The 15546-nt window shown below is 41.2% G+C and overlaps 1 protein-coding gene across 1 annotated transcript in view; it reads right to left on the bottom strand.

Moving 5' to 3' along the window:
* Positions 1 to 3169: 3169 nt before the first annotated feature.
* Positions 3170 to 15546, bottom strand: part of SH3BGRL2 (SH3 domain binding glutamate rich protein like 2) — a 42362-nt gene continuing 29985 nt past the window's right edge. Inside the window, exons 3-5 of the mRNA XM_060236405.1 lie at positions 7698 to 7778; positions 3809 to 6083; positions 3170 to 3729 (exon numbers count right to left, since the gene is read on the bottom strand). Coding sequence (XP_060092388.1) covers positions 6069 to 6083; positions 7698 to 7778 — 96 coding nt within the window. The 3' untranslated portion in view covers positions 3170 to 3729; positions 3809 to 6068. The remainder of the gene's footprint in view (positions 3730 to 3808; positions 6084 to 7697; positions 7779 to 15546) is intronic.

Raw genomic sequence — 15546 nt, 5'->3', positions numbered from 1 at the left:
TGTTTGGTTATTATGTAGATTTAATTCTTGCTATTTTTGTTACCCTCCTTGAGTCCCAACTGGGTTGGCAGAAAGACAGGGTCAGAAATGTTATAAATAAATAAAAATAAACAAAAGATTAACCATTTTCTCTGCCCAGCAGCAAATAGAGTTTAACCATAGAGTTGATTTTCAGACAATCAGGTCTGAAGCCAGATGAAATGAGTCAAGGAGAGATGGAAGGCAAATTTAGTCACAGAAATGAGCAACACCATCAAAAACAAAGAACAGTTGACAAGAATAAGAACACCACAGACTGCCCATGACCTGAATTTAAGATTAGGGAGTTTACAAATGGGAACCCACAAAGAATTGCAAGTTGGGGCATCTTATTTTCCCCTTCCCCAAAAGCCCCATAGCCTCTTTCCTTTTCTTGTTTCCCTGTCTCCTTGCTACCTAACAGCAAACTTACCTTTATCTGCTCCTCTGTCGGTTTCCCTCTTCCCACTGCAGCCTTTAACTAGGAAAACTCTGCCCCATTAGGTCAGGCTCACTGGCAAGGTAGGGAACCCTCAAGGATGTCTGGGAGAGGTACATCACTTTCCCCTGTATCCCCTTCCTCACATTATTTCCCCCATTCCTCCTTCTGGCAACCCCCATATCCTCTCTTCTTTCCCTGCCTCATTCACTCAGTCTCAGCCATTTACCCGTCTACCTTTTATCTGGTTCCCATCTTAAGCTATATTTATTTTTCATTAACTTCATTTATACTCCACACTGGGCACCAAAGAAACTCATATTATTTTCTTCTCCCTTTTATTCACACAACAACCCTGTAAGGAAGGTTAAACTGAAAGTATTTGACTGGCTCAATATCACCTAGTGAACTTCCATGGTAGACAGATAATTTGGACCTGGGTCTCTGAAACCATATTCTGAAACTCAATCTCCCCCTCCCCTTCTCTGTCAACTAATTCCCCTGCTTGATTCTCCCCCTTCCTCTTCCTGACAATTCCCCTCTTTCTACCCTCCTCCCCTTGTCAATATGCTCTTTCAGATGTCCCTGCACAGTTGGTAGTAGGAGTGTCCCTGAAGTTTGCCGGGAAATCTATCCATTGTCAGTGTTGCTCTGGTCTGAGGATTTAGATATCCAAAGATGAGGCCACAATTGAGATATAGATGCATAGTTGATGATGAGACAGTGTGTCAGGCAGGGTTTACAGAAGCATGTTGACCCAATCAGTTGAAACAAGAGTCAAATCTTTCCACAACCTGCACATCAAACAAAAGTCAATTACCTATGCAAACATTCTTAAATACAGTAACTTCTACATAAATACCTGTTTTTCCTGTTTTTTAAAATGATGTTTTGTTAAAGAAGTATTTAGCTAATAATGGCATTTTTGACAAAACAGTAGGTAAGGTTGCCAGGCCCTACCTGGCTGTCAGCAGGGGAACTTGTTGTGCGCGTGGTGTGATGACATCACCCAGAAGTGACATAATTGCACTGGGCACATCATGCAGGGATACTCTAGCACATGGGTGGCCAAAGTGTGGCTTGGGAGCCACATCCTAAACTCCGGCTATCTTATGCAATTTCACTGCCTTTCAGGGAAAAGAAAACATTTGCAGGGCCACTGAAGGGGGTATCTGGGGGGACAGAATTCCTGGGGCCCAAGTCAGTTGAAGGGCCCCTTAAATAGGGTTGCCAATCCCCAGGCGGGACAGCACTATGGGAAACCACAGCAGGTAGGTTTATACAAACAGAAAAACTGCTTGTGAAATTGACTCAGACATACAATTATAACTCCTTATTACTATTGTTATTTTTACTACACCTCATTCATAAAGCCATATCTATCATATCATTATATGTATATGTATTATTACAAAATAATAATACATATACAACCAAAAGACTGTATTCTTTCTAATACCGATTTAAAGAAACATCCCAATAATGTCCATTTCCGTGCATCTCAATTCACATCACCAACTCCGCTTTCCTCTTGATAGTAGACTGCTGTCTCATGCAAACTGAAGTGGCAAAGGGCCTTGAATGATCGCACCCTGGAGTCTTGTTTAGAATATATTCTTCAAAAACAATGGCGGTGACATGAATCCTAGGTTAATTTCATGTTTCTGGTTTTCTTCTTCCAGGCTGCAACTTAGTTTGGAACCAGTGCTCAAACAATTATCTCACTGACTAGCAACAGCTCTTCATTCTCTATGTGGGCACGTTTAGTTCTCACACAGAGAACTAGTTTAGTTCTCCCATAGTTTAGTAATGAGGTGCCCCTGTCCTTCATTAACTTCAGTGGAAGGAAAGTATTTAAAAGGTGTGTGGTCCCTTTAAATGTGATGGCCAAGAACTCCCTTTGGAGCTCAATTATGCTTGTCACCCCAAAATCCCCAGATAGTTCTTGAATTGGACTTAGCAACTCTACCTTTAAACAAGTCTTATGCTGCAGTCAAAGAATGTATATGCTTTTTTAAAAGCATCAAATGCAGTTCTGCACTGCAGCCAGGAGGGGTACAGGAAAGGCAGAGCACAAAAAAATAGCAGTTTCTCTGCTTTCTGCTTACAGAGCATTTCTGCAAAGTTAGAGGCAAACACTTCCATATGCTGCTAAACTCATTAACCAGCAACAGAGAAAGGCAAGACCAGACAGCACAGCTCATTGCTGCTACTGTCATTGTTAGGCTGCAGCCTCCTGACAAGGTTGTTTTGAGTAGTGTTTCCTTCTGATCTTCCTTCCACCTGGTTGCATAGATCAGCAAGATTTTCAATTAGCGTACTGAAGAAAAAAATCATTCCTCTTTTCTTAACTTCTTTTCCTCTATCCCACACTTTTCTCCATTTTGCGGTCTTTCTTTCATGATAAGCCTTCATTCCTGTCACCCCCTTTCTAACCTCTCCCCTAATTTCTCAGTCTTATTCTCAACTTCTCGTTCCTATCCTGGCTAGTAATTTAAAAGTATTTAATAGCAGTACAGCAGCAAACATGTGTTAATATTATAAATGGAAGTGTGGAGGTGGAGTTATGCAAGACTGTAAACATATCATTAGGGTTGTCTGACTTTATGAGTCTGTTTGATTTTCTGATATGAGTATATTGTTATGGGGTTGTGAAACCAAGAAACTGTCTAGATAAAAAGGTTTATACAAACAAAGGAAACTCAATTACAATTGAAAAGAACAAAGGATGCATTTTAATTGATATTTTATTACTCAGTTAGGACCCAAGTTTGTAATACAGTGAAAATAAAATCCAAAGAAAGAAAGCACTTGAAAAAAATTAATATAAAAACAAAAGCCAAACTGTTCAAGTAACATTCACCCACAAATTTATAGAGCTGATCTACGTATGAAACTTGGATAATTTTTAATTCAATTACTGTCATTTACAAATATTTTCCCACCCCAGACATGAAGCTATGCCAAATGAAGCCACGTTTGCTGTCATATGTTACTTACAATAAAAATTGGCTGTGATTGAGAGATGTGTACTTTCAGCATACTTTTAAGGACTTGCATGCACACAGTGGAAAAGATAGCACAGTGAATTGATAAAGCTTTTTTTCCCTTGGAAAAAGACTCCCACACCATTACTATACGACAGATTGCTTCTGAATCTTTCCTGAGCTTTGAACAACTAAATAAGACTCATAGACTCTCTTCAGATGTATCCAGGGCTTTTTTTGTAGAAATAGCCCAACAGGAACTCATTTGCATATTAGGCCACACCCCTGATGTCACCATTGGTTTGCACAGGGCTTTTTAAAAAGAAAAAGCCCAGCAGAAACTCATTTGCATATTAGGCCACACCCCTGATGTCACCATTGTTTTGCACAGGGCTTTTTAAAAAGAAAAAGCCCAGCAGAAACTCATTTGCATATTAGGCCACACACCCCGACTCCAAGCCAGCTGGAACTGCATTCCTGTTTAAAAAAAAAAAAGCCCTGGATGTAGCTATGGTTTTGAGCCTCGGGTTTTTTCTCACTATATACTTTAATGACTGATCCAGAGTGGCCTCTCTTTATCTCTTTTTAATTGTCTATTTTTATTATCATAATTTGAGCCAGTCTACTGCATTGAGCCATGGGCTCATACATGCTCCATTGTGCACAAAGAAAGGTCAGCAAAATTAAGAAAAAAACCCTCCTCAGATAGAGGAACCCTGTGTCTACACTGAAGAATTTGTATGCACAACAATTCCCTGTATAAAGTCTTTGGTGCCAGTCCAAATTAATGAGACTTAGATTGGTCACAATTTTCTCTGAACTTTCTCTTGCATTTTACTTTGAGACAGTAGAAACTTAATTTGGATAGTCCTGTTTAAAGGTAGCTGTGAGAAGCTTAATTTGGATTATTAGGTTTAAAGTTAGCCACAAGAAATTTCTTACTCATCTAACTGACTATGATGACACACCAGCATCTATGTTTAAAATGATGCACTTGAAAATCTACTGTTGTATCAGTTCTTGCTAGGGACAAATTCTGTGTGATGCAGAATTCAAAGGAAGCTGATCCTCAAAGTGAAATCCTACTGAGGTTCTCAAATAGATGTTCCTATTGCAAATGCCACAAAGCAGGCAGCAGTAACAGCAGGCTGGAAGTCCACCACATATTTGTACCTCCCAACATTTTTGTTCTTCCCATGTTTCAGTGCATGCTAGGATGTCGCAAGGACCTGTTGTATTTGAGTACTGTTCCAGCACACAGAAAATTCATTAAAACAAATGGCAAGGTTGAAAAGGTGCTCAAATAAGATATGTCATAAATTTAGGCCAAAGCAGGGTTTTTAGACCAACACAGAGAAAAACAACAATTGTATAATTGCTTTGATAAGAAGATTATGAGTCTTGAACAGAAACTGTGGTGATCAATAGATACTATTTTGAAAAGATACTGGAATTCTATATGACAAATGTGACTAAATCAGATAAAATATCCTATCAACACATCATGTTTAAAAATGTTTTACATTTCCCCCCTGCCATTTAGCTTCATGTCATACATACTGCTGGACTACAATTTGCAATCCCTATAGGCAAGAATAGCTGCAAATGGTTCCCCACTGGGAGTATGCTAAATCACAAACCTAATCTAGTACAGCCATTTTAAGTGACATATTGAGAAGGCAGAAAAAATGATTCTGTCTTTAAGAACATCCCCTATCCCCATACACTTCATCTTTAAGGCAACAGAACTATTCATCTGCTTAAAGTTCTGGGTTTCACAGGATGTGAGCAGACAACACAGCATGCTACAGATTTTTGACCCTTGTTGTACAATTACTCTCATAAACAACAACACAATACAATTATGATTCCTTGGAAAATGAAATACTATCTATAGCTTAAAAATATAAATTTTGGCAAAAGTATGCAATGTAGCTTGACTTGACGAAACACCTGGATGTCCCATCTAGAGTTAAGGTAGGTTTTGTTGTACTTCTCCTTTTAGAATCCACTTGCCAACAAGCTCTCTGGCTTAGGCCCCATGAAAAGATCTCTGCAACCTGTAGCCAAGTCACCAGATCTGAAGTTACATTTGTATGAGGGAAAGTTTTGGCTTCTTAACTAACTGCTATATACTAACCAGATGGTACTACAAGATTTGGATTTTCTTTTAAGTGGGAGTGCAGGCCACATCTTCAGCAGCAAACATATTTCAACACAAGCTTGGTTTTCAAGACTGAAGTGTTCGCAGCTTAACATTTATTTAACTGTGTTAAAGAACTGTAGGGTATATCTGCTGGAGTTCACAGCACTGGGTGTAATATATATCTGAATCTGTGACAATACACACAACATTCATCAAGACTGACCAAATGTTTACCATCTTCAGTGTTACAGTTGCCAGCATCAACTTCAGGTATGTTACGAAGAAGGAAGAACCCCACCACCACCACCATTTATCCCATTGCGTGTCCACTGTCTTAATTCACCTTTTTAGTGTCAAGCAAAATATGGATGGTGCATATTGGCTTGTATCACAGTGATCCACTAGGGAAGCTGTTGTATGCTGAACATCAAGGACTTCATTCATTCAAATAATGTGCTCGCTGAATCCTCAGATTTTTCTAAGGCTCTGACTCCTATTTGAGAAAGAAAGTACAGAATAAATATGTAGCTGTTTATTTCATTTATACAGCACATGTGACAAGTTTGTCTATGGCTGAATTTATTCACCTTGAGCTCATGAATGGAAACTAGTACTGAATTTCCAAATAAAGGGGTTATCAAACCGCCATTTCTAATTACAAACTACTCTCTGTGAAATAAAATAGGTTATTTATCAAAGCTGGATAAAATACAGAAATCTTTGATGGAAGGGACATAATAAACAATGCCAGCCTAAGCAATGTTACATCCTTCTAAGTCCCCTGACGTCTCTGTTTAACACGGCCATGTAATTATTCAAGCTAACACATATTCTCTATCTGCTTCTCTCTAACTCACACATGCCCCTGTATAAAACAAAATATAGTTCTATATACTATTTGTCACAATGCAAGCAGAGATTCAGTTATACCAGTATATTCCCTTCAGCTAAGAGCATGAGACTGCTGAAGGTGTGCACTTTGTGTCATATTTGCATCAGAGGTCCAGAGCCTGTAAGAAACTGATGGGAGTAGAGCATGTGGGTTTTCATTTATTGGGCTTTGGCAGAGGTTAGGGTGGAATAATCTGCCCCTTCAGCTCTTGAGGAAGTTCTGGCCCTTGCACTTAATTTGAAAAAAAAAAAACCCTGAAAGAAAACTATTTCCACAGCTCTCTGAGAGTCCAAATATTTTAACAATGTCATCCGAAGAAGGCCTGCTCAGTTCTATGCAGTGGGACTTAGGTCCAGAAAAGTGTTCTTAGGTTTGAACTGTAAATAACATCAAATTTACAAGTACAGATTTGTAATTTAAAATGTCAAACCTTTGCATTTATTTGAATATAAATTTTAAATATTAATGTAGTTTATCAACTTTCCCCCTAATTAAATATTACAATTTAGCTATTTGTAATTTTCATGGATGGGAGGGGGGCGCTAAATATAATACAAATAAGCTAAATGCAACCCTATTCAATTTTGGGCACCAGCAAAAAGAAATCTAGAATATAAAACAACAATGTTTTAAAAAGAATGCCAGTGAAATCAATCAGCTACTAATAGTTTTGAAAACATATGTTATCAACGGTGTTCCCTCTAAGCTGATTTTTAGCCTCCAGCTCACACATTTTTGTCATAACTCAGGAAGGATGACCCCAGAACACACTAATTTATGCAATAGCTCACAACTTTAATGCCAGTAACTCACAAAGTAACATTTTTGCTCACAAGACTCTGCAACTTGGAGGGACCACTGGTTATGAACCGAGCAAATTGGTCTGGCTGAGTTCCCAGTAGACTGAAGAACTTTGCTAAAACTACAAAGAGAGGGACACACATTCTGATGATAAAGGGCCAAATTTGTTGATGTTCTATTGTAAACAACTTTTTAAAAATCTACTGAACAACTCTGATGTATATGCATGTATCTTGATCCTAGATGTTTATGAATTATGAGAAGAAAACTAGTGCTATTATTGTAGGTCAAATCTCAATGCAAATTAACATGTTCATGTTCACCGTTTGGTTCACAAAATACTCTTAGGAAAGAGAATGGATGCCAAAGATTTAAAACTATATGTCATTATGCTGCATATAACAACATATTTACCTTTGATGCCAAATTAGGCTTCATCCCAAGAAACGTGAAGACAGTGTTGCTTTCCTTGGCTTCAAAAAATGATTCATAATCCTAAAGATAAAGAATAAGTAACATTTCTCTTTATGTTCCTTCCACTGATATTATAGACAGAAGACTGGTATATTTACACTTCTGATGAAATAAATAATAGCGGTGCTGTATTAAATATACAAGGATAATTTTATAGTTTACTACATGACAATGTATTTTCCCATACCAGTAAGAAAACAATGTAATAAAACAAGAGGGACAACCAAATAGCAGAATAACCATCAGGATCCTTTCAACATGTGATTAGCACTGAGGCTGCATGAAATATCAAAAGCACATATACTAGGTGCCCATCCTGCAGGAAAGCCCAGAAGAATGCACTTGGACATAACAGCACTTTCTGCTACACAAATATATGTAGATCAGGGATAGCTGTCTGTGCCTTTGAACGTCTCTGCATCTCCCTACCACTGACGGTATAGAAGGAACAAAGATTTACATATAATCAAATCAAAGGTATAGGCTACTATGAATGGCTGTGTCTGGTACTATAATCATATATTCTCAGTTACAAACTAGAAGAAAAAAGCTTTGGCATTTCACCAAAACACGTTATATACTACTCATGAGAAGTACTTACTATCCATAAGATCAAACCTACTCCCTAGAAACAGGTTCTGCAGGATTTTTTTTCCAGTTGGCTTCTTTTACTATTCCATTTGCAAGTCTGACATGAAAATATGAATTTGCTTGGTAGTGATCCAAATGTGTCAGAATTTAACTCAGCTACAACCATGTAACTGAGTTCTAATATCATGCCAAACCATGATTCGCACAATATTTTAGAATCCAAATGACAGGTACTTTTTAATATCAGGTGTGTTGTGACCCACCAGTGTGTTTTAACACCTGATCAGAACTTCAAACACAGGAGGGCTGACAAACACCTGGTGAGCTAGTCAACCTAATGGATCATAAGTAATACAAAAATGGTCTGCTGTGTAACAGAGCTCAGTTGTCTTGTACTTTCTTCTACAATGCTATAGCTGTGGTAAAGAAAAGAAACCAACGGAGTATCTACCAGCATTAGAATTCTAAATCATTCAAAATGGCAGCATAACCAAACTTCTACACATGGTGCATGTGTTCACATGCACACACATGTAAGAAAAATATGCCTATAGTGATCAATAGCTGTTAGTCGAATATTGGCATTTCATATTTAAAACAAACATTTTCAATTATTTAGTTTGCAGCTTCCAGTCCTACCACATAGCCTTCTTCATTTATTTCAAAGGTGACAGAAATGCTGAGCTGGAATTCAGGAACAGCTGATGAATCTTAGCCTTTAGCAGAGCTAAAATGGGGGGGGGGGGGGATATAACATATACTGCAGGCCAGACCAGTTGGAACCATATTTTCTGTTGGTGATGAACCATTTCACTAATGTAAACTGCTGTTTACTATTACAGTCTGGAATCTTTCAAAGGGTAGGATAATTGTGGCCAATTGGCAATCTGCCCCCTAAAGGACAGGAAATCCTGATTCCATAGACTCTGATAAAGACAGAAATTAATTCACATTCTCACCCTCACATACATGCATTGTTAATTCCATCCTTTCTCCATTACTTTCAAAGTAACCCTGTAATGTAGATAAGTAGAGCCTGCAATCCTAGGGACACTTTCCTGGAAGTAAGTCCCACTGAATATCATAAGACTTACTTCAGAGAAGGCCTACATAGGATTAGGGATGGGCACAGACTAGACTATAAACCTAGTTTTTCTACTAGTCAAGGCCCAGTTCATGGTCTGTGAGCCCAGGTCTATGCCATCTAGGGCTGCCAAGTTTCCACCAGGGGCAGGGGATCTCCTGGTTTGGCAGGCCCCAGCCCACTGGCAGGGAGGAGACCGCCGGGGGGATCGCTGCCCTGAAGAGTGTCATGGGTGCTGGGGGCCCTGCAGAAGAAGCTGAGCCTGCAGAAGAAACTGTGCCCCTGCCACCTGCACCAGTGCCCCTGCCTCCTGCTGGAGAAGATCCAAGCCCCCCTGCCTCGCCCTCTCGGGTGGCTCGTGTGCGTGACCGCCTTCGTCAGGACCTCGGGGATCGGAGGAGGGCGGCACGCTCACGAGCAAGACGCTCCCTGAGCCCTGAGTTTTGAAAGGATTCTGGCCCTTCTAGGAGTGAGGGTGCTTGAGTCTCAGCAGGATCCTGGCTGCCCTCTGAGTCAGCAATTAGCCCAAATGGGCAACAGACAGCAGATGGCTATATAGCTGTGGGCTTTGAGAGAAGGCTTTGTGGAAGCAACTAGTCACTTACCTGACGTTCTAGCATCCACTCCGGCTTCTGGACCCCCTGACTCTGGCATTGACTTCTGGACCCCCTGACTTCGGCTTCTGAACCTCTGACCTACGATACCTGGACTGTGATTCGGTTTTGGTGCTTTGGACCCTCCTTGCTACCCAGCCACAGACCTTGGACTGCCCCTGGACTTCGCCTGGCCTGGCCCCAGCCCGTGACAAATAGTCCCACCACCATGTAGTATGTGTGGCATGATGATGTCACCCAGAAGTGACGTATTAAGCCAGGCACATCACATGGGGATGCTCTAGGAAATAATGGAAAACTCTGTGGTCTCACATGGGGACACTCTAGCTATTTGGGGGAAACTCTAGTTTTCCTCCAAATTGCTAGAGCATCCCTGCGCAAGACCATAGATTTTCCGTGATTTCTTAAAGCATCACCACGTGACATGCTTGGCACAATACATCAATTCTGGGTGACATCCTCACTATGCATGCGGGGGGAGGGGAGTCCCCAGTGGGGACTTGGCAACCTTAATGCCATTCCACTGACACAGACCTCGCACAACCTCCCCCCCCCCAGGAAATCCACATGCTGCACAAGTGAAGGCTGAGTGGCGAGTTCACCCATTTCCAGCTCACCCAGTGAACCAGAAGTGGATGAACTTGCCACTTGGCCTTCACTCGTGCACCGTGGGCTTTCTAAGGCACACAGCATCATATATCAAATGGAGAACAACCTGGTCCATTCAACATGGAGGTTTGCAGTCTGGGGATCCGTAGACCCCATGGATCTCTGAACTCTGTGGACTGTCATTTTTCTGTACCATGCCCATCCCTACTTAGGGTTGTTCCCAGACTATGCGACTGGCACAAAGTCACCCAATGAACTTTATAGCTCAACTGTCCCATGATGGTGACCAACATTTCCTACTACTAAACTGGTTATAGAGTCTTAAGGCACATACAGCTGTCCCAAAAGAAAAAGTTCAATTCAAAGGCCATTCAGAACAAATCATTTTGCAAGACCTGAGCAAGGTTGGTAATCACAGAACATTTTGGAGGTCTCTGATTCAGCCATAAGTGAAGGCTGAGTGGTGAATTCACCCATTTCAGTTCCTGGAGATCAGAAGACCACACCAAGAGCTGAATAGGGTCTCCTGAGAATTTCACACATCTCACATTAATGGGTGTTGTCATCCACATGGGCTTAGCACCACGATGAAAGTGCCCATGCCTAACCTGTAACGTACTATTTTCAGCCACGCTATTTATTTATTTAAAACATTTTCAGACTATATTTTTGAGGCAGCTTATTTTAACACCAAAACTGTGAGATGTATTTTCCCCTTTCCCCAGAAAATATATTAATTTCACTCCCTTTGCTCCTTTGCTTCATCTCCAGGCAAACTCTTGAAACTGGACTACAGTCCTTTACAGTCCTACATCTGCTCTCAATCAGTAAGATCTTGTATTTTTAGCCATGCATAGCAAACATTCATGTTAAGACTTGCTCTTCCCAAACCTTCCCCCAGATTTTAACCCGTATTCACTTCCATAGTTCATATGTTTCGTTTTTCTAACTATACCGTATCTTGATTTAGGAGGCACAGAGGCTGCAATCACACACAATGAATAATGCACTACTTTCAGTGCACATTTCAACTGGATTTTGCCAGTTCACACTCTAGTTGGAATGTACACTGAAAGTGGGTTGAAAGTGCATTATTTAGTGTGTATGATCGCAGCCAGAAAGAGCAATCTTCCACTTGTGCCTTTTTGAGCAATAGTAACATACAGCTTTATAGAACAGCTGGACCAATCTGGGCCATCTGCCATTGCTAATTAATGCCTAGAGCATATAGGGTGCTTCGATGAATAAAGAAAACAAGAAAAAAAATGAAAACAAATCTAATCCTTTGAAGGCTGTACTTTATGTAAGAAATAAGAAATAATTTATCCAATACAAGAATCTCATCAAATAAAGAATGTCACTTTTCAGGAAACCCATAAGAGAATTTCTAGATCTAACAGATCTTAAGTTATTGACTGTATTTGAACCAACTACATGAGCAAAATAATGAACTGGATCCACCTATTTTGTACCCTTCCCCCTCCCTACTGCACTGCAGCATCCCAACCCCCTTGGCTATTTCTCTTGTTAGTCCAGTGACCCAGAAGTAACTGTTCCTGGAGTCAGAAGGGGCTGCCAGGGAGAGGGAAATGTAGGAAAGATCAGCAATAGATAATGCTTGCTGATGGATCACTGGATCCAACCCAACAACTCCACATAAGAAAGGAAAGGTCCCCTGTGCAAGCACCAGTCATTTCTGACTCTGGGGTGACGTTGCTTTCACAACGTTTTCACGGCAGGCTTTTTATGGGGTGGTTTGCCTGAAAACCCAGCTTCCACCGGGGATTGAACTCAGGTTGTGAGCAGACGTTAGGACTGCAGTACTGCAAGCTTTAACACTCTGTGCCACAGGGCTCTTTGTGACTTCACATAAATGATATGTATTTAGGAATTTCATTGGAAGAGCCAGACAAATGGAAAACTGAACCTTGATTAGCCCCCCAAAAAGGAAGTGTGATAATGAATATGGAGAAAAGGATTCTGGCCAAAAGGATCAGAAGTTCATATGCACATTTTAAAATGCATGGATAGGGGCAGAATATTATCAGTGAGGGATGGGCAGAGTCAGTGCCAGGCTTTTTGGCACCCTAGGCAAGGCCCCCCCACCTCACCAACCTCCCCCTCTGCTGACAGCTCCCCGCCCTTGACTTCCTGCCCCACCACCCCACCCGCCCACCAGGCCATGTCCTTCCTCCCCTCCCCCATCCGTGAGCAAAGCCAGACTGGGGCCCCACCACCACCCCCTGTGTGGCAGCTCCTGGCCCTGTATGGCTCAGTCCCCAGCTACTGCCCATGAGGCAGGAAGGTAGGCAGATGGGTGTCCTCCAGCGCACCTCCTCCCCTGGCTGCTGCTGCTGCACCAGCAAGAGAGCCAAACAGGGCTGGGTGGGCAGAGTGGCTGGCCATGCACTCGGCACACTCCAGTGGGGCTGAATGGGCAGCACTGCGCTGAATGAAGCAAGGGGTGGTCGGTCTTAGAACAAAAAGGGTTTATCTGACTTGGTCTTACACAAAACTGTTGAACACATCTTTGTTTCCTCCCTTCCTCCTTTTGAGTTTTTTAAATTAATTTATTTGCATATTAAATATTCCCATTTTATGTTTTCAGACTGTATTAAGCAAAACATACTACGACAGAAATGGAACATGAACAGTAAAAAAATAACAAAAGTAGTGCTATCCAATGCTTAAAGCTTTGGCCAATAAAGTTGTACCACTGAAGAAAGGAAGGAAAGCTAAATGATGTTTTTGTTATTTTAGTAAAAGCATGAATTCACTTAGCAGCCTCAGGACAGAACTACACCTTATCTCCACACTCCACAAGTGTTGTGAGGTTGCCAAGATAGCATGAGGATGGGAATGAGGAATATCTGCAGACTGCAAGATCCCGCATCCACTGATTGTTCCTTGCAGTGACACTCCAATACTACCCAACCACAACCTTCTAAGTTTGGTTTACTTTTGATTGTACAGCATGACTGTATGGTGGGAGAAGGGAATTTTAAAAGCAGGGCTTTTTTGTGTAACAGTGCTCATCAGCCCACCCCACTCAGCCAGAGAAAGCTCTCAAGAGCCTAAGGGGGATATGCAGAGAGAGGGGGAACTGTTGGAAACTGGCACAAATGTATGAATACCACAGGACTGTCAGCCTCCATGTGGGACCTGGAGTTCTCCTAGATTTAAAACTGATCTTCAGACTACAGAGCTCTGTTCCCTGGGTGGGGGGAGGGGAATGGCTGCTTTGGAGATTGGTCTCTATAGCATGATATCACTATGGCTCCCTCCCCAGGTTCCATGTCTAAATTTCTAGGGACTTTCCAATCTGGAATTGGCAACCCTATGAGTAATGGCATTTTTTTAAACATACAAAAACCCCACTAAAGTACCTGGGAAAGTATAGGCAGGACAAAATCAGTGGTGGGGCCAAGGGTTAAGCAGCCCGCTTCACTCAGCTGCCAGTTCTACCCCTGCAAATCTCCCAGGATGACAGGAGAAAGAACACCATCCATAAGCCATTCCACTGTATAAACATTCTCTCAGCCTTTCATATGTACTATAACATACCTTAAAGAAGTTCTATAACATACCTTAAGACAACCCTCTTCCGGTTAGCCTATGCCTGATTAGATAATGTAGCTACCAGATTTTTGTGATTATAATGTATAGTTTTAATGTTTAATTTTAAGGTTTTTAGGTTTTAATTGTCTGATTTTAGATGTAATAACTTGCTCTGATTTTACTGTTTTATTGTCGTTGTAAGCCGCCCTGAGCCACTTGTGGGAAGGGCGGGATAGAAGTCACCAAATAAATAAAATAAATAAAAATTCAGGTGGATAGCTGGTCTGAAGCAGCAGAACAAAGTTTAAGTCCAGTGACACCATTAAGACCAACAAAGTTTTATTCAAGATAATTTATTACTCTACCTATATATATGGACTGGTAATTTCCATTTCTGAAGAAGTGTGTGTGCACACAAGAGCTTATACCCTGAATAAAACTTTGTAGCCTACTATGTAGGCTGCCACTGTATTCTTTTGTTCTTAAATATTGTTGTAAGAATTATCAGGAATTATCCAAAACTCTGAACATTCTAAAGCTGTGCCCAAGGCTTTTTGTGTAGAAAAAGACCCAGCAGGAACTTATTTGCATATTAGGCTACATCCTCTGATGTTACCATTGTTTAACACAGGGCTTTTTGTGGGAAAAGCCCAGCAGGAACTCATTTGCATATTAGGCCACACACCCTAAAGCCAAGCCAGCCGGAACTGCGTTCCTGCACGTTCCTGCTCAAAAAAAAAAAAGCCCTGGCTGTGCCTAAATGCAATATATACATGGATGTTTGGCTGAGGTTATTGTAGCCTAAAAGACATATATAGCCACTGGAGTCTAACTTTGTTTCCCTCTACATGTCTGTCTGTATATGTATTACACACACAGAGATTTTTCTCCATCAGCGACACCCAATCAAGTTATTGAGCAATATATTCATGATGGACAAAAGGAAATACTTCTTTATTCAACTGCTAGTAGATGTAGTGCTGGCCATGAGTGTGTTGTTGCTGTTCAGTCGCACAGTCGAGTCCGACTCTTTGCAACCCCTTGGACAAAGCCCCACCAGGCCCTCCTGTCTTCCATCATCCTCCGAAGTCTGCTCAAATTCGTGTTTGTTACATCAGTAACACTGTTCAGCCATCTGATCTTTTGCTGTCCCCTTCTTCTTTTGCCTTTTGTCTTTCCCAGCATCAGGATCTTCTCCAGTGAGTGCTCCCTTCTCATTTGGTGGCCAAAGTATTTGAGCTTCAGCTTCAGCATCTGATCTTCCAGGGAACAGTCTGGGTTGATTTCCCTTAGGACTGACTGATTTGATCTTCTTGCAGTCCAAAGGACTCTC

This window comes from Heteronotia binoei, chromosome 1 (assembly GCF_032191835.1).
Source record: "Heteronotia binoei isolate CCM8104 ecotype False Entrance Well chromosome 1, APGP_CSIRO_Hbin_v1, whole genome shotgun sequence".
NCBI classification, from domain to species: Eukaryota; Metazoa; Chordata; class Lepidosauria; order Squamata; family Gekkonidae; genus Heteronotia; species Heteronotia binoei.
The sequence above is the reverse complement of the archived record's forward strand: the minus strand, read 5'-3'. Positions and strand labels throughout refer to the sequence as shown.